A 19,668-nucleotide genomic window follows, 5' to 3' on the forward strand; every position below is an offset into this window, starting at 1 on the left:
GCCACCCGCTCACCGCGGCTCCCTCCTTCCCTCCCTCCCTCAGGACAACCGGACCGCGCTGCACTGGGCCTGCTCGGCGGGACACACGGACGTCGCCGACCTCCTCCTCGGTCTCGGCGTGCCCGTCAACGACAAGGACGATGTGAGTGTCGCACCGTGAGGGGCTGAGCGAGGCAGCGCTGTGGGCCGGCTGGAGAGGGGCTGGGATGGCGCCGTTCCTGCCCGGCGATGGGGCCGTTCCTGCCCGGCCCCGTCCCTGTGTCTTTAGCCGCAGAACTGCCCGTAGCAGCTCCCGGGGGAGGCTGGCGCTAGTCGCTCCCTTCCTTTTCTCCCTCCTCCCGTCAGCTGGTGCCCGCAGTGTGGTTTCTGGGCGGTTTTAAGAAGCACATACTACTGTGTGTGCCGGAAAGGCAAATTGCAGTACTTCAGCGTTTCTGTGGAAGGGGAGATAACGAGACAGGGCGAGTCGTGCTTATTGTCAAGAAATTTTAGGGGAACTCTTGTTATAAGCAAAGTTGCAAAACCAAGGGTATTTGTGGTGGTGTGGGGGATTTTCACATTACCTTTTTCTCAGTGTGATCCTCTTAAATATATTTGTGCCAAATCATGAGGTACCCTGAAGATTTTTCATTACTGGGGCATCATTATAGAATAGGTAACAGGTTCAGTGGTTTCACAGTTGCAGAGGAGATGGTTTGTTACTGTTCTAGAGGAAGAGTTGAAATAATTACATCCGTTGTGAAGCATCCTAAAGGTCACCCTTAAAGAAGGAGGTGTTCCATCAGTTTAGTTAGAGGATTGGGTATAGAAAAGATTGTGTACGTTTTTGGACACCGTTTTCTGCCACTCCTACTTGTTCTTAAAAAAGCACTGCTGTTAATTCTGGATGGGTGAAGTGCCCTGCAAGATACTGTACGTAACTGCATAACAGAAGTGATTTCTGTGGTTTAGCTGGCAGCTTTTGTCAGGTACTGAATGCAGGCGTGTGAGAGGACGTGAGACTTGTCTCTCTGGTGACAGTCAACAGTGTTCAGCTTTACAGTTACAAGAACATGTGCATTTTGGCTAATGAGTAGTGATGTCTGTATTGGGGTTATACTTTCTCATGTTTTTTTGCCTGAAATGAATAATGTGGTTTGAATAACGTGGATGTATTCTTGCCCCTGTAGGCTGGCTGGACGCCCTTACATATCGCCGCCTCGGCAGGCCGCGATGAAATTGTGAAAGCCCTCATTGCCAAGGGTGCTCATGTGAACGCTGTCAATCAGAATGGCTGCACGCCTCTGCATTATGCAGCCTCCAAAAATAAGCAAGAGGTATGTTTGCCTATGCTACTAAAGGTGGTGTTGCTCTTGGAAGAAGCATTTAGTTACGTTAACTTTTCTTCCTTCTCCCTCCTTCCTTTCTATTTCTACACATTCAGATTGCAGTCATGCTTTTAGAGAACGGGGCTGATCCGGACGCAACAGATCATTTTGAATCCACCCCGTTACACAGAGCAGCAGCCAAAGGAAACCTAAAAATGGTACAGATCCTTCTGCAGCACAATGCATCTGTTAATATACAGGACTCCGAAGGGAATACTCCTCTGTAAGTAATTTTATATTTTGCTTAATATAGCATAATCTCTGTGAAATGAAACTGCATTACTTAAATTTCTTTTTTTTTTAACTTATTGTTGCCTCAGAATACTCCCCTGCTTCACACCCTGTGTAATTACAAAGGATTTGAGAAAATCACACTCAGTATTTTGCCTAAGTGTGTCTGTACATACATATTTTAATTTGTGTTACTACATCTACTTAAAAAAGTGCAGAACATATTTTGTAATAATGTGGAATATGTTCAGTTGCCACTCGAGGGTAGAAAGTGAGCTAATGACATCAAAGTCGGAGGAAACTGGTCTTGCAGGCTGGCCTGCTCTGTCCTGCCAAGCAAGAACTAATTTTGGAAGCTTTTCTTCACCTCTCTAAGGAAAGCAAGTTGCCACTTAAGTAGAGTCAGTCCAGTGTTTGATATTACCTTAGAGATCAGTTTGAATCTGTAAGGGTAAAACCTTAGCTGCTTTGAAGTTGGTGACAAAACTGCCTTATCTACAATGGAATCAAGATTTTGCTGTGAGTGAGATCAAGCAGAATGTTTTAGCTGTACATAAAACGCAGTATAGTCCTGGAACACACACGTTTATTCTCCAGATACTTTGCCAAATGGAAAAAGAGTTTGCTGCATTTGCAGTAATTCTTTGTTTCAGATTATTTTTAAGCATAGTATCATTTAGTTTATCACTTTTGATTCAAATAGATATTACCATTTTCCAGTTGCAGTATGGATTATGTGCTCCAATGCAGAGCCAAATCCTAATCTGCAGAAGTGTCTCAGTGTTGCAAGGAAACTAGCAGGAGGAATGCTCTTGAGTTGCTTAATGACAACAGAGTGACTGGACAGCAGGCCTTGGAATCTGTGTAGGTAGTTGGTTGCATGTGGTTTTGTTGTTCTAGGATATATTAATGCTGTCATTTTGACAAGGCATAGTTATTGCTCTTTAAAAGCTTGGACTGTTTAATAGTGGCTGTGGGTTTCTTGATCTTATTACAGTCATTTAGCCTGTGATGAAGAGAGAGTGGAGGAAGCAAAGCTGCTGGTGTCTCACGGTGCGAGTATTCACATTGAGAATAAAGAAGAACTGACCCCACTGAAAGTGGCAAAAGGTGGCCTGGGAGCCATACTTAAAAGAATGGTGGAAGGCTAGTGGGAACTTCTGCCTTGACTCTCTTTCCTGTTGCACTTGTATATAAGACTGCCAACTTCATATTTTGATGGTTCAACTAGGATGTCGTGTATGGGCATCACCATGGTAATAAAATATGTATCTCTAGCTTTCCTTCAAGTACAGTGCCAAAACAATTGTTTGTACTTCCTGTTAATTAAACAGTCGACTGATTTTAAAGTATTTTTCAGTATCTTGCAGTTTTGTTTTGGTTTACAGTGTGATCTGTGTAAATGCAGTCATTCCTTCTATTTCAGAACCTAGTTTAGGATTGTTTCTTTGAAGCAACAGGACCAAAAATGTTTTAACCGTTTAAAGTCAATTTTATTTTGGAAGTTTATTCTAGAGTCTCTGTTTTTTCCCTTAGTCTTTGTGCATGGGGTTTTTTTGTTTGTTTTTTTTGTGGGTACTGGTTCTCTTCCTTCAGATGATTCCAAACTATGTCTCTCCCTTTGTAGAATGTAGTCTTCTCAGTTACTTAGATAGTTGTATCCATTTTTGCTCTTAGTCTATTTAAGTGAGCTCTGAGTTTTTAAAGCTTTTCTGTTGTTATCTATTGTTATCCTGTTTCTTTGAATCTTTAAATACATGTGTTGATGAAGTGCACTGGACTACTTGCAGAGTGCAGGCGCGGTTTCAGGGTTACCTCTGCAAATATGTTATTGTATAATGGATGGCGCTGGATACTTCTCTGGGATGTATTTCAAATCTAATTTTATTTCTTCTTGCTTCTTCTGTAGATTTATTTTTTCTGTTCTGTTTGACTCCCATTATGTAGCACTGACACTCGCAGTTTACCATCTTATTTTATAAAAGAGCCTGGTTTAATCTCTATTTACTCATAGCAAATCCTGGTATTAAGTCATTATAAGGCAGAGCTAATGAGACTGAGTTTGAAAGCGACCTGTTCTGATTAAGATCACTTTTGACACTAGTGGGATAGATTTCCCCCTTCTGAACAAATGATGCTGATGAAATTCTGTGAAATAAAGAACTTTCCTAAACAGCAGTCTTTGGTGTTATAAAGTTTTTTATTAAACTTACATGTAACAAAACCATTATTTTCTAAATAGCTTGTACGCTTGGGATGTGAACAAGTCAGATGAAACCCTGCCATCTGTTACACAGTATGGAAATAGAACGTGTTTGTTCTTCAGCTGCAAGGAAAGATTGAAATGGAAGACTACAGTTTCTACAGTTTGACTAGTAGGGATTAAGGTAATGCAATTTATTTTGATAAGCAAGACAGAAACTTACAACCAAACAGGTATCTTCACAAAGTACTTCAAGTGTATCCCAGAAAGCAAAATGCAGGTTAAATTTTCCTGAGGGTACCTGTTGAGAGCAGGAGGGATAACTTGCCTGTACAGTAAGCTCTAGCCATGCAGACCTTGCTTGAAGGAGGAACATGACTGTTTCTTGTATATTGTGCAGGCTCTGTTGAAGGCTTGAATTGAGAAAAGCTGAAGTTAGAATTCTGTGTTCGTCCTTCATCTGTGTATAGCAAAAAAACCCTGCCACAGCTCTGGAGCTTTGTAAATCCACTTCCCTAGAAGATGGTGGCTTGAATGTTGGCATAATGTCTAGTTTCCATATTAATGATCCCTACTCTCTCAGGAGAAGATAAGTGGGCCATGCAGCAATGACTGTCGGAACATCTGAGGCAAATTCTGAAAAATGTTTCTGCACCCTGCATAGCTCTGCAGGGTTTTTGAGCTACACACTGTGGATCAATGTCTAATTTGGCTTGTGCTTTGCCAAGAGCATCAGTAGAAAGCCAGGAACAGTGCCACATCCTTTTTAAGAAACTATTTTACATGAGAGAAACTTCATAATGAGAACAAACATCTGCCAGAAGTCTTACAAAAATATCTCAATATGTTAAGAAACTCCAAATAAATGTTATTTTCCTGATCTTCCTCCTCACCCCCAGCAATCTGTTTTGCTTCTTGCTTTTGCTTTGTGTGGTTTTTAATACTATCTGTTACACACTGGTGGTTAGACATATGAGAGGAATTATTAGTCTAGAACTTGTGCTCAATTGTTCTTTTTTTAATATAAAAACAGTAACATAACTTGACCAATTTCTACTTTTTTAGCAAATGTAAGAGCTGCGGTGTTCTAGGATGGTTAGTGATAGAAGGTAATTACAACTTCACCAGCATAAGCTCCTTTCTTACTGTAGCAAGCTATGTAAGGAATACACGCAGAGAAATCTGTGGAGGTGAGATTAAATAAAGATTAAAAATTACGATAATGACCACATAATATATTCCCCTTTTCAATCACAATAGTGCTGTTGCAGAGATGTGAAAGTTGGAAAGCTGTTGCAGTAAGAAAATTGTAACCAAGACACAGATAAGCAGGAGATTACTTTAGAAGAACTACTACAACTACAGCAGTGTTGTGAAGAGAGTTGTTTATATTTTCCCATGAAGGGCAAGAGTAAAACAATGCTTAGGCATGTCAGAGAAGAGATTATTTAAAATTAATGCCACTGTCAGCCAAGTCGTAGGCTCCTTTAGACCAGTAATTAATTTGAATTATCTCATTAGGAAACACTTTTGGTAAGAAATGGCACCCAAACAGGAGCAGGTGGTAATTACTCTTCTCTTGCTGTTACTGAGCATGCTTAATGTCGTAGAGCTGCACACTCACAAAACTTTGGGTCTGAGTACTGGAAATTTTCAGTAAGCTTCTTCACCTAGATTGAAGAGTGCGAGTTTGTGGATTTTGCCTAGCAGAATTGCCACAAGAGTCAGTAAGAGAGATGCCTGATTAAGAAGAGACTTCCATACAGGTCATGACTTAAGGTTTACCCTGGATATTCTGGAGAGAGAGGACTGTGAGGATCCACTGGTAGAATATGGCACAGTCAGTATTAGTAAGGGTTTGACTTCACAGTCTGGTACCAGCAGATTTTGTCTAAAACAATATTACAAGAATACTGTAAATGCTGTTTTACTCTGTAACAAGGCTAAACACTAGGATACATGTATCAAAGACAAATTTTTTGAAAGCCAGAAAATTTTCTATAAAGGGCAATGAATGCAGTTTTGCTTAATGATCCAAACTGAATCTTTATTAGGACCTCATGCCTTACATCTTCTTTAAATGTTGCCATCTTTTGTTTCTTCTTTTTTTTTTTTTTTTGTGGTCACTTCCTTGATAAACATACTTACAGCTGCAAGAACTGAACCTGAAAATTTTATCATGGATCTATCTTTTTATCTATTTTAAAGATGACCCTTGCATATAACTAACGTTTACAGGCTAGGAACAGTCAGCAAAGTATTTATGAATGTTAGATCCTATAAAAGATTTAAGTGACAAAAAGTTCCAGATCCCTGAGTCAGATACATTTTTCTACAGTGCATGAGACTGAAACCAGCGTCCCCTTGTGTCAGTGAGTATCTGTCTTTTGTAGTTCAGAAGGGAGCTGCCGAGGCTCTGTCTATATTCATTTGAGCCCTATGGTCATTGAGCTCTTCTGAAACTAGCCATCTTTGCCCTTAACTTTAGAAATGAGACCCAGAGAGAAGAGGTGTCTAATGATCGGAGTGTATATGGTTCAATTCTCTCTTCTCCTTCCAAGAGAGTGCTCATCACTCAGCTGTTGGCTCTTGATGCATATGCACAACTTACCTTTGCTCTTGATGCTTCCACCTATAGAAAACAGTCAAAGTTACACCGGACTAAAGAGACCAGAAGAAAAGTAGCGTGAGTTTGTTGCTTAGTGGGTAGGGCAGTTGCCTGGAAATAGATTTAAATCATCTCAGGCAGAGGAAGGAATTGAAACTAATGTATTGTTTAGTAGGCAGTATTAAGTTCTAAGTTTTGAAAGCAGCTGTATCTGCATGTCAGGAGGACTGTGATACTCAGTGTGCCTATTTCAGGAAGCCTTGCAAGGGTATAGATTTTCAGCTCCTGTTGTCTGGAAACCTGTCAATCGATGTCTGAAGTGGGTACCTGAATGCTAGTTCCATTAAACTGAAAACTACAACTGCTGAAACACACAACTCTGGAATGCTTGTGCCTTGGGAACTTGAAAGCCAAGAAGGTCACTGTTAACACAATGTATTCCACATCAGGCAGCAACAGGGTAAAAATTTCCAGGATCTTTTTTTAGCTTTAAGTGGAATTCAGACACACAAGATTTAATTTGTCCAGGTCTTGACATGTGTTTCTGCACTCTGATGACATTGATGAAACTTCTTTTTACTTCTGACGTGCAAAATCAGATCCTTTAAAAACTGCAGTGTATTGACCTTGATTGTTCTTGGTGCACAGGAAACATGAGGTTGGCCTACAGTTTATGGAGAAGACTCCTGTGGTTCAGAACTGGATGGATACAGATGGCATTGCTGATAGTTGACTGGAAAGCTCTTTGTCAAATGCTTCAGCCCATTTTCTAATGAGTTTTGCAAAATAGGTTGGATAAATGTGGGTGATAGTAATTTTTATACTTACATTTATGTATAATTCTAACTAGATAATAAATGAAATGTAGTTAACTTTAAAGGCCAATTCTTCTACTTTTCACAAAGTGCACGTGTAACAGACCCTTTTCGATCTCCAGCCCAGTGGTGCACAATACAAATGCCCATTTAAGTTTTAGTCGTGCTTCTATGTTAATTCAGTGATAACAATTTTCATACAAAGAGGTCCAAAGCTGACAAGGAAAACTGTATTAAAAACTCTAGGCTGTTTCTTCTTTTTCCACTTCTTGCTTCTCATCATTTTCAGGTGTTCCAGAGGGTGCCATTTCATCAGCACTAGGGTATTCATTTCTCGCGTTGCTTGGTGGAACACTGGTTGCAGGAATGTTTTCTTCATTAGGTACCTGAACATACTCTGCATTGGATTGTTTCTGAGTCATTTCTCTGCAGGAAGACAGGATGAGGATTGTGATTTCACATGGTGAAATCCCATCTGCACTAGAATCTTTCAAAAAGAGTGAGACTTTGTAGTTTTATTGTCTGAACAGCAACCCCCTTATTATTACTACTCTGTTCCAAGAGCAGCTGAAAATGCTACAACATCACTGCTGGTAAGACAGAGTGACAGAGTGTTAGATAGTAAGATTGATCTGCATCACTGGTTCAAGTGATGTCATTAGAGTAAAATGGATTTTAGTATGTTTAAATGCTAGGCCAGGAAAGCAGAATGGGAAACTGAGTGCTGGCAAACACTGTCTGAGGAGGGGGAGCAAAGCACACTGCTAGGTGTGAGCTCTCTGAGAAATTCCATGCAGGTCTGGTGTCCCATTCAAGTGCGTTAAAAACAGGGTGCAGTCAGAAAAGAGCTATGAAAAGGCTGAAACCTAGAAAAGCATTTTTAGTAACAAGTATGAATTCCATGTATCTTATCAAAACAGTAATAAACCAACTCCCAATATTTAAGCACTTTGACATATAAAAAATATCAGATGCTAGTGGATTAATTCAATGTAGTAAGATTTATTAGGATCCAAGCACAAAATTAGTTGTTAATGCTACATCAGTTGAAAGCAGAAATCAGGTGCATGCGAGATGGGCCACTGGTCTGGATTAGCAGAATTCCATATCAGAAGTCTTAGACCTGTGCTACATGGGACTGTCCAGATGACATCATATTTTTTTTCTGGCCTCAGCTGGATGTATTAATTTAGCACTTATCATCATGGGGCTAAATACAGCTTGTATAGCATATGAGATTATCCCTCTTCTGAAGATTTGGCAGTTTAAGGGAAAAATGAGCAACCAAAGCAAAGAGGAAAAGACATTTCCAGAGTAAGATCAAGATGGACATTCTGGGCTCCATTTTGTTTTCTGAACGGTGTGTCTCCTGCCATTTGAGATGCCTTAGCGTATCCCAGGCATGTGTCCTGTAATCTCAAATAGCACTGAGCTGAACCCACTGTGTTTAAATCCAGTAATGTACAATCCCAGTAAATTTGCTGAGGCAACCCTTAGCTGCTCTTCCTTTTTTTACTCCCTCCACCATTAACAGTCACCATTGACTTTTAAATATTAAAAACTGTTTTTCCAACTTGCTACTTTTAGTTTGTGTTGTTTAAAAAACATTTACTTTACTATTTTAGATACTGCTTAGTGGTAGCTACCTGTAAACATAGGGAAGAGTGTAATAGCAACTTCTGTTGCAAGAGCAACAACTTAAAAGTCACACAAAAGCAAATATTCTCACTCCGGAAGTTTTCTCAAAACGTGTGTTATTTACCCTTCAAAAATTGTTTAGAGTAATTGTATTTTACTTTAGTTCTCAAAGAAATAACTGTCTTAAAATGAAGCAAACAGAAACTCTTACTGCATTTCATTACTTGATGACTTCTTATTCTTTGCCTTCTTCGTTAAGACCCAGACAATAATGCAAATGATAACAGCTGCCAGAATTGCTCCAATTAATGCTCCAGCAACAACACCACTGTCTGAATCTGGAAAGAAAAAAAGACTACTTTAGACTTTTAAAAACGTATTATTATAGCAAAACCCCATGGAAATTCAGTGAAAGAGCCTTTAGCAGAAAGAAGGTGTTGGATTCAAAGAACTAAAAAACTGACTGACGCTCGTATTTCCAGGAGGGAGGCCAAAGATTCTCTAGGAAAGAGAGAACCGTGCGTTTTTGACCTTCGCTGCCTTTAGCTCCCTACCTCAGCAAACCCCGTGCTTATGCCTGGCTGAGGGAAACTGGCAGTAGTTGAAAGCCTTTGCTCTTCAGTCCTTGCAAACAAATCCTGAAATTCAGCTTGCCTTTATCTCTGTCTTTCAGCTGCGATGTAAAATATATGCTTTGGTTATTTCTGAGCCCCCCAAACCTTCTATTTCCACCTCAGTACAGCTTCTAGCTCTGACCATTGAGTAATTGAGTGACCATTTCAGGGACATCTCTTGCGGCTGGTTGTACAACGTATGCTTTGGCTCTTGTTAAATGTTGCTGGTTATGTGAAAAGTCTGCATGCAGATGTGGTTGACCACTGCTTGAGGGCAGTCAGAACAAGGTATTTATCTATAAATGCAGTATTTTTAGCTAGTGGTCACATCTACAGTGCCCCAGTCCTTGTACTACCATGTCAGTGATGGTTGTAAGTTCTGGCGTGAGGGGACCTCAGTGGGACTGTTGGCTGGAAGAAATTGCTCTAAACTCCATGTCTGTTGGTCCTCAGTAAAGGCTCTGCAGTCAGAGCCAGGTTCAGCTCCTGGAAACTCAGGAGCTCAGTGGGAAATGAAGCTGGAGATGGTAAATGAGTTGTCTAGATCAGTATAAATTCTGGGCATGCCTGGATAAAAACTTTGGAGGTCTCTGAAGCCCATTCTGTTCTTACTTCAAAAAAAATCTATGCTTTAAAGTTGTTACAGTGTTTTTCTGCAAAGTGTGCAGGTCATACATCAAATACGTGATTCCTTTCATGCATTAAACTTACGTTTTGCAGTGAGGTCAAGCTCGCAGGTACTGTTCCCCAGGATGTTGCTGGCTATGCATCGGTAATACCCGGTTTCAAAGGTGGTGAGATTGCCGATGTAAAGAATGCCGCTGTTTGCATCTGTGACAAACAGAGAGCGGGTACAGGTTACCCTTTGTGTACTGTAGAGGCAAACAGTTTCTTTAGTTGGTAATACTGAGAGCTATTAAGAGATCAGAAACAGTGTTCTCTAATTATCCATTCATTTGAGGTTCTTTTGTATTCTTTAAATAAAAAAAAACATTTACCTTCCTTGAAAACTACTATAGTGGATTCTGCAAGAGTGTATTAGAACATGATAAGTAGGCCTCTGCTCTGCAAATCTGTCTGATGTTTTACACACATTGATACTATTGTCAGGGTAACTTCACAAATGAAAATGTAACAGGTACTGAATATTTTCAGGATGGAAATCTTAGCACCTGAATGATAAATTGACTTATTCTATGTTCACTCAGAATTCCAAGGGAAGGGAGATATAAAGGCATAAACATTTCTCCCATTTTAACAATTTAAAGTAACGGCATCGACAAGACTTTAACATGCCACACAATTTTTATGAAAACAAATAGCAGAAACAGTCTGTGTTTGTGACAGCTATCAGTTGATTTGTGTAAGTAAAAGTAAGATTTTGTGACACTGGCTGTCAGAAGAAGAGGATAAGTTTTAACTACCCTATCACTGTGTATCACAGTGTTTGAAATGGCTGGTACTATGGAATGACAGATCTTGAACACGGTATGGTAGTCCTGTAGTTACGTACTAAGGTGTTCCGTCACAGGCTTCAGGGTATTCTCATCCACTTTGTACCAGTGGTAGATAGGGCGAGGCAATCCTTCGTCACATTTGCATAAGAGGTAGATTAGATGGCCTTTTTCAGGCGTTCCTTCTATTTTGCAGAAAGGTTTTGATGGTTTGACTGTAAAATAGGAATGAGGAGAACACACACATCATGAGTACATGATCTGGGGCTGCAAGCTTCCACCTCGAGTTGTGGTACTGTGCTGCTGTAGGTAAAGAATTGAACCCAATCTAAAGATTTCCATCCAAGAGCAGAGTCTTGTTTGTAGAATCATAGAATTGTTTTGGTTGGAAAAGACCTTTAAGATCATCAAGTCAAGTGTAAACCTAACACTGCCAAGTCCACCACTAACCCATGTCCCTAAGCACCATATCTACATGTCTTTTAAATCCCTCCAGGTGTGGTGACTCCACCACCTCCCTGGACAGCCTGTTCCAATGCTTGACAGCCCTTTCAGTGAAGAAATTTTCCTAATATCCAATCTAAACCTCCCCTGGGGCAACTTGAGGCCATTTCTTCTTGTCCCATCGCTTGTTACTAGAAGAGACTTGACCCCCACCTTGCTACAACCTCCTTTCAGTTACTTGTAGAGATGGATCAAAGGCTCTCCTGTAAAGATTTGAGTAATACTAAATATATGTACTTTTTAATTATCTTTTTTTCCATTTGCATACTAAATATGTATGGAGGTGATAAGATGAAGACTGTCAGTTACTTTAATTACAATGGGCCAGTCACTATTTGTCATACACCATTCTGCCATGTAGCAGCATCATTTTCTTTAGGGACACAGCAGGAGCTTTTCCACATAAAGGGAGAGGGTCAAGACCTGATTTTTCAGTATATTGCAGTTATGTAGGAAATAAATTAACTACAGTTCTGTCAAAAAATATATCCTTTTTGATAGCATTTCCTCACTTTGCAGACAGAAGATTCTGTCTTTATTTACATGTATTATTTTTCATTTCTATAGAGATTTGCTGTTGTGGTTCTTTGGAGTAGCATCAGTGGAACTGTAACAGCAATGAACACTGCCTAATTTTGTGTGCATAAATGAAGAACCTTTCTTGGTTTCATGTGACGAGTACAATCTCTTACGCAGCTGCTCCAAGATTTACTATTTGTTTGGGGAATTTTAGATGAGAATTAACAACAGTACTTTGATTTCTCAGGGATTGAGTTTACATAGGTCTTTTTCTTATCTGTGGCAGGTAGGCAAATGATACTGGAATCACATTCTCATATGAGTTTGATTTGTCACTCTGACCCGGCATTCTCAATATAAAAACAATTATTAGATGGGGTTAGTACAAACTTATTTCTTATTAAGAAGTAAAATATCTCATTCCACTGCTTTTCATCCTTTCTGTCCTTCCTGTTCATGGTTGAACTGTTGCTTTCTTCCATCCAAAATAGACTTTGTACCACTTCCATCCAACTCTTACTAAGTTTCTGTAGTTTCTGGGAATGGGGTTGAGCCAGAACCCTTGGGCTGTCCTGCTGCTTCTCCCTAGATTTATGCAAGTCACCATGATGAACATTAGGTAAATTAGTAAAATTTTGGTTTTTGCTGGGTCTGGTTTATCCTAAAAGAAAGTAATGGCTTCAGAGAGAAGTTGTCACTCCCACCTAAAAGGGCTTTTTCTTTTAACCAAAGTTACTATCATTTTGTTTTCCAACATGGAAAATGTAGTGAAGTTGGGTAATTCCAGCTGCCTGCTTACCTGCTTATATTACGTAGCTTTTTGAGAGAATGAAGTGAATCTGAAGGTGGCTCATGGGAAAATTAAGATTTTTATTGTGGTCCAAGCAAGGGTAGCAGCAAAGTGGTGTCAGGTCTGCTTTGGGAAGCTAGAGGGCACCCCAGGCTCTCCTGCCTCCAAAGCCCTTGGGAAAAATCTCTGCGTCAGTGCATCAGTGAGCCCTTTCTCTGCATCACGGGCCTTGTTTATCACAGTTCTGTTATTCCCTCTGGTCCGACGGGTTCTCAGTTGTGAATTCAGTGTTTCATAACAAGGGAAGAAAACTGCAATACAGCAGTAGAGAGGAAAGGTGCTTACCCAGCACGTTGACAATCACAGATTTTTGACTCTGTCCAGCATCACCCCGTGGGCTGAAAACTTCACAAGTGTAGGAACCAGTGTCTGAGGGCTGCATGTTGGAGATTGTTATTGATGCATTCCCTGGACTTGTTGCAGCTGTTATTCTGTTCTTAAACTCTCCATAGGAGTAAGACTGGCCTTCTGAATAAAAATAGATCTGTGATAAAGAATCAATTGTTAGTTTAATAACAAGAGATCTTCCTGCTGCTTTGTTTGGTACTCATAATTGGAATATAGTTCATTTCTGATTAAGCCAAGCAGTGTCACCTCCTTTCTTTCCCTCTCCCCTAAGAAAGCAGAGTTGAAAACACGGTACATTTGGGTATATGTTTCTAGTGGTTCTTAAAAGACAGACTTTTCAGAAAAGGGATTTTTGAATTGTGTAAATGGACTGTAGCTAGCTCTTTGTGGATACGTCAGTCAGACTGATGTGTTTGTGAAAACAAAGGTGAGACTATTGACCATCATATGACAATTCTGTGAAACAATGCTGTCATGTACAATGAATAGTGGTATTCATTGAAGTGCTGATTGTGATATTATTAATAAGCAGCTCAGTAGAAGATTGTGACAAGAATGGACCTGTCATTGCAAAAAGCGGATCCCTGAAGAGCTTTCCAAATACAGAAGCCAGCAAACAGAGAACTGAAATGAATCCACAAGACATAGATTTAAGCAAACAAGGTGCCTGATCTGTTGGCAGTAAATTTGTAAGCAATAAAAATGCAGTACAAGAACACCAGCAGAATCATCACACATGCAATTAGAGCAACCATGCTGTTCTCCTTGTTCGTGTAATCAGGGTCAGAGACAGTGTCATGGACTGTCTTGGGTTTTTGAGTTGATCCCATAGGTAGAAGTCAAGAATACCTGTTGGCCTCAGTGCTTGGAGGAGCACCTATTTGGGATCAAGAAGTTCCCCTTTTAGTAAACAGTAGAAAAAGTTTTGCAGAATTATAGACATAGTGAATGTCTCTAAGGAATGCAGTATTTTTTCCCAAATAAAAGATTACTGTTTAACAGTGACTGATTTCACTGACTTCAGCAGCATCAATTGTACTTAACAGCACTGTGAGAGTAGAATTGCCCTCATAAGTTTATAAGCCGAAACGTGTTGTCTGTTGACTGAAAGGAGAGGTAGAATTGTGTTAATTGTGGAGCCTGGCTGGTAGTCTGAGACTCGGGCCTAGCTCTGCTGTGAAACCCAGATCTGAAAGAACACAGCTCATTTGGAAAACTATGGAACATTAATTATTTTTCTCAGATGTTAATGATAGCATCATGTAAAAGTGGTAGTATTTGGGATAGGCAATATGTTCCCCAGTGTCTACATGCACAAACTCCATTGTCTAGGCAAAGTGGACAATTCCAGCATACCCAGTCATTTTTTTAAACTGGTGAGCAGTAACCATGTAGAATTAACAGACTGGGACCCAGACAGACCTAACATCGTTCCTACTGACAGGGTTCCAGAATCAGCAGTGTAAATGCATTTATTGAAGTTGGACTGACAGTGTGTTTTTCAACAGGAATAACTGGAAAATGCTTGTAGGAAAAAGCTCCAGAAACTCCTGTGAAATGCCATTCACACTTGACTAGTATCAAAGTTCTCTGCCTTTAGGGATCCCTGCAGATCACCAGGCAAGAAGTGTAATTTGCTTTACTTTGCAGATCAACTGATTGCATTTTGAATTAAGAATATGTATTCTTAATTCTATTTATCCACCCTGATATGGTGTTGACTGAAGTCTTTAAGCTATGTTATCTGAAAGCCTTTATTAGTTTAAGGCAAGCTACACCCCAAAACTGCCCGAGCACAGCTGGCTTATGCAATGATAAAGCTTTGAAATGAAGGTCAGAACCCAGACTGCACAGCACCAGTACTGCAGCTTGACCCCATCTCAAGTGCAGTTCTGCCTACTTTCGAGCCAGGCTTTATCTTTCCCTGCCCCAGGATTACAAACACCAGGTACAATTGATGCAGGGCTCTGAATAACAAAGCTACGCTGCTGCATTGCCAACATGTGGGAGACTTGGTGTTGCAGTGAGGAAGCGTAAGAGGTCCCATGTTGGTGCAGTGGCAGACTGGGTTAGAACAGCTGTCTGCTGAGCAGCTGCATAGACTCTCCAGTTTCCATTGTCTGCATGCAATGCTATCAATTTTAAAACTGGTTTTAAGCTTTGCAGATATCTAGAGATGGTCCTCTATTGCAGAACTAGAGTCTGGATGCATGCCCTCGTGTTCCCCAAGGAAGGGCAGTGTTCAAAATAGGGAGTTTGGTTTAAGCAAGTCTCTCCTCAAAAAACTGATCTACCTGTAATGACAAAACCACACTGGCCACAGTTGTCTCTTTCTACATTTATGTGAGTATGAGCAACAACAGAGTGTTAGACACTGTTCCTTGCAAGAGTCTGAAGTTAGAACTGTGACTTCTGACTTCAGGCTTCTCTTAAACTGGTGTTCCTTTATAGATCTCAGCAGTGACGGGCTGGATTAGCATCTCCCTTCAATTGCATCTTTTTGAGTGGAGTAGGGCAAGAGCTTCCACCAGCTCTTCACACTAATGTGAAATTAAGTTGTACAATGACTGAAATGAAGTAATGTGTGACTTGCAGCAGGATGAGAGGAGAGGCAGGCCTATTATCTCCTACTAAAAGGACTGATTACTGAAAAAAAGGGGGTAAATTCTGCTAAATCTACCTCAGAGTGATCTGGGATTTATGTGAGAGCTCTAGCACGTGTTCCTGGGAGATAAGACTGGCCCTACAATGAGTCTTAAATGCAGTCAGGGCATGCCAGTAAACATTATAGAGGAGCAAGCACTCCTCTGTCTGTTTGGTCTGAAGTCAGGGTGAGTTATGTATGTCAGCCCTTGTACAGTGCACTGAAAAATTAATCCCCTGTGTTCTCTCTTCCCGTCTGAATGCATGCAAAGAAAATATTTTGAGTACACTATTAAATCTGAGACAGGTGTCAACACAGCAGAAAATATTTGTTTTCTTTATGGATTTAAACAGGAATCTTTCTGGGATTTTTTTTCCACTATGAACATAAAGGCAGTGGAACATCTTCAGGAAATGCATTCAGTTCTTCTGCAGGCTCCTGCCTGTTCTCTGTTCTTCTGCTCCTGTATGATGCTTATCTCACTAGCTGTGGAGTTCATTGCCTGAAGGAAGGTGGTAAACACCAAAAAGACTGAGTAATGTTGTGATTAATTACTGAATATATATCTTGTCCCAGAGGTGTGATTGGGTTGTGTACACAGGAAATTTCATTTAAGAGGAACATGTTTCAGTTAATTGGCTGTGAATTCATAGCCCATTTTACACAATACACTCAACATGGGTGTCTTAAACCCTTGTTCAAAGTGGTTTTATGCTGTCCTTGAAAAGCTCATGTTTGTGCCTCTCAAAAAGCTGAAATGAAAAATCTTTGCAAAAATGTTTCTGTTCTGTTTCAAAAGTAAAAAAACTTGTTTTCTGTTGAAGATATAGAAGACTTTTTTATTTTGGGGCAACTGACAGCTCCTGTTCCCTCCTACAGACACACATCTCATTTACATTTCTTTCCATTTCACCTAAAATGTCCCTAAAATGTTTGTATGGGAAAGCTGTAAATTTAGTTAATGGTAGACTTTTCCTGGAAGCTTTTTCCATTTGGTGGGATAAATATATTTAAAGTACAACATCTTGAATGTAAAAAAAAAAAAAAAAAAAAAAGAAAGAAAAAAAAGAAAGAAATCTGCTGTGCTTCTCTTGAAAAAATAAGCTTTTTATGTCCTCAAGCAAATAATGAGCAGCTCTAGTGAAGTCGATGATTTACCAGTGTAAATACAATATTGAGGATGCAGTAATGGTCGCTGCTTCTCATTACCAGCTAGTTTGCTCATGCAGGTTTTTATATAATGGTGCCTTTTCACATTTCATGGGAGCAGCTGCCTGGGCTGACTAATCAAACAACTGATAGAAAAAAGAGTGGAGATTATCACTCCTCATGTTAGCAGGCATCCTTCTCAGCTTTCTAAGGCAGTGGTAAAGTTACTCTGCATTTCCAGTCACAGTTTGTGACTGCAGCTAAGATCTGCTGCAGCCAAGAAAAGGATTTGGGCTCATAGAGTTCTAAGGCAGTTGAGTCAATTTTTCATGTACCTGTTTGGGGAAGCTGTGTTACAAACACAGCAGGGCATTGGGAATGATCATTCTCATTTGGAAGAAAAATCTTTATAATCTCAATGCACTCCAGATGCTGGAGACAAGATTATTTGTGTCCCTAATTCTGAAGGTTCTGGAACATGAAATCACAGGTCCTTTTCTTCTCCTTTAGCCTGACTTGTGGGAAGGCTGCTCCTCTTCTAGTGGGATGGTGAGGAAAGTATTCGCCTGCAGAGGAAGCAGTTGGCAAAGCAGATGCTGACTTGAGGATTTTCAAAGGCTGCCAGGTGTTTGGCAGAGAGTGAGGAACCCACCTACAGGTTTTCTTTATACAGCTTCTATAGAAAGATCTTCTTGCTTAGGGAGTGGAGGTTGTGTGTGAAAAAGCAGGCAGTAAATCAGAAGAAACATGCCTCCATCTGCTTCCTTTCTTCTTGGAGAAGGACAAATACATACTAGAATTTGCATAAATAGATGTCATTCAAATATCTTTCGATGGACTCATTCATAATTTCCAGGTCAATATTACTCTCACCTTCCACCTCGGTGTCATTGCATCACATTGCTGTACACACCTAGTACATCTGGATATCAAAATTTTAAGCTGAGATGTGCTTGAAAAGTGTTATAAAATGTCCCACTTAATTTCCACAGTAGTCTTAATTTTCTGGCTGGGGGTAGTTTCAGGACATGACTTCTATTTCAGTACCTGTCCTCCCTTCCCCAGCCCCTTCTCACTTTCCCCCACCAGCAGATGCAAAGCTACAGCATCCTGTTTGATGACGTTTCTTTAGGCTGATGTGTTCAGCATCTGATTCACAGCCTTTCCCTGGAGAGCTGTAAAACTCGGGCATTCAGAGGGCCCATTCATTTGGGTTGTTTTATCATTTTCTGTTTGACATTTTCTCAAGCTACTAGAAAAAACTGTTGAAGTCTCTTTCTCACCAGTGAATGCAAAGGATGATATTAACAACTTCACTGGTTTGAGATCATGATGTCTTTTTGAACTCAGTACAGACAGGATTTATAAAATAACAACAAGGGAAAAAAGTGTTCATCACTCCCTTAAGCCTCTTACCATCTAATTAGAGAACAAATGCTACACACTCAAAGTGTTAATTAAAGCCCAAGGCTCAGATTCTGAACTAAGAAAGCAAATGCTCACGCGTGCATTGGTTTCTTTGATGTGTGTCATGTGGCTGAGTCTGGCCCCAAATGCCTTTTTTACATCCACAGCTTCTTTTCACACATTTTTGTCAGAACTCTGATCTGTCAGACTGTAGTAGGGATATTAAGTCCTGCATTACCCGGATTTTTGCATGGGTAATTGAGAATGTTAATAATGACTAGAAGCGTCTTGTCACAATTGTGCATTGGTAGGAGAAGAAAGAGATGGAGTCAGAAGCCTTTAGAGGATTAATAATTCAGCAGCTTTAACTTGTGCAAAATACTTTTCAGGAGCAGCTCTTTCATGTTCTCACAGTATCATCCTTGTGGCTGAACTATTAGTGAATAATTTCTGCAGTGCATCAAGCACAAATGTGTTTTCTCACTGGATTTGGGTGTCACTGCTCTTCAGCAGTTATTATTAGACCTCCATTTACATTGGGTTGTACCCTGTACTTCATGGTGAGACAGGAATCCCACTGCGGTCAAAGAGAGTTTGAAACGGATTATGGCTGGGACACTGAGCTGACAGCCGAGAGGAAACCAGTTCAAGCAGCTTAGTGTCCCTCTGTATCCTTTGCATCTCAGAATGTTCTTACAGTCTAGAAAGGAGATCCAGGATGATTTTTTAAATTTTTTTAATTTTTTTTTGCTATGTAAATAAGTAGTCACAAATTGGGGCTATCCAGACTTGCTCACATTCAGCCCAGAGGCTCCTTGTGTGCGGACATGCCCTTCAGGTAGCCTTTGGGGAGAACATTCCTGAAGGTGCCAATTCAGCCACGTAGAGTAGCTGTGGGAAAAAAAACAACAGCTACATCCAAAATAATTTTGATAGAGAAAAATGCAATAAAAAATAGGGTGAGTTAAAAATTCTGAATGATGCATCTGATTCACCTTATCTCAGTCATGTGCTGGTGTTAAGATTTTAATCGAGAACATAATTACAGGCCTCACAATAGCATATATCTAGTAGAAGCTATTCAGGTCTTTTTTTCCTTTAAGATTGTGGGGATTTTTTTCTTACCTTGTGTCTCCAGCTACATCTTCCCCGAGCATCTGTCACATACACCATCTTTTGACAATGACTGACTGACTTTTCATCCATACTCAGAATACCGTGACACGGGGAATGCTGTATTTGAGTAAAAATGTGCTGATCTGAGAGTTAAATGAGATTTTAAATGTTCCCCCAAAATCAAAAAGCCTCTTCCCTACA

The 19,668-nt window shown here is 40.1% G+C and overlaps 2 protein-coding genes across 2 annotated transcripts in view; one reads left to right on the forward strand and one right to left on the reverse strand.

The window, feature by feature from the left end:
• Positions 1-43: 43 nt before the first annotated feature.
• PSMD10 (proteasome 26S subunit, non-ATPase 10) lies at positions 44-3,132 on the forward strand (the record flags this gene model as incomplete). The annotated part of the gene is made up of 4 exons (XM_010173591.1): positions 44-142; positions 1,170-1,316; positions 1,424-1,590; positions 2,596-3,132. Coding segments are annotated over 4 exons (567 nt in total), but the record flags the coding sequence as incomplete, so codon positions are not given.
• Positions 3,133-7,466: 4,334 nt separating this feature from the next.
• The window catches only part of VSIG1 (V-set and immunoglobulin domain containing 1), a 21,976-nt gene continuing 9,774 nt past the window's right edge, over positions 7,467-19,668 (reverse strand). Inside the window, exons 3-8 of the mRNA XM_029086389.1 lie at positions 19,477-19,584; positions 13,089-13,287; positions 10,990-11,145; positions 10,188-10,307; positions 9,074-9,200; positions 7,467-7,650 (exon numbers count right to left, since the gene is read on the reverse strand). Of these exons, the coding sequence (XP_028942222.1) occupies positions 7,467-7,650; positions 9,074-9,200; positions 10,188-10,307; positions 10,990-11,145; positions 13,089-13,287; positions 19,477-19,584 (894 nt within the window). The remainder of the gene's footprint in view (positions 7,651-9,073; positions 9,201-10,187; positions 10,308-10,989; positions 11,146-13,088; positions 13,288-19,476; positions 19,585-19,668) is intronic.

Source organism: Antrostomus carolinensis, unplaced genomic scaffold (genome assembly GCF_000700745.2).
Source record: "Antrostomus carolinensis isolate BGI_N321 unplaced genomic scaffold, ASM70074v2 scaffold24038, whole genome shotgun sequence".
In the NCBI taxonomy this organism is placed as follows: domain Eukaryota; kingdom Metazoa; phylum Chordata; class Aves; order Caprimulgiformes; family Caprimulgidae; genus Antrostomus; species Antrostomus carolinensis.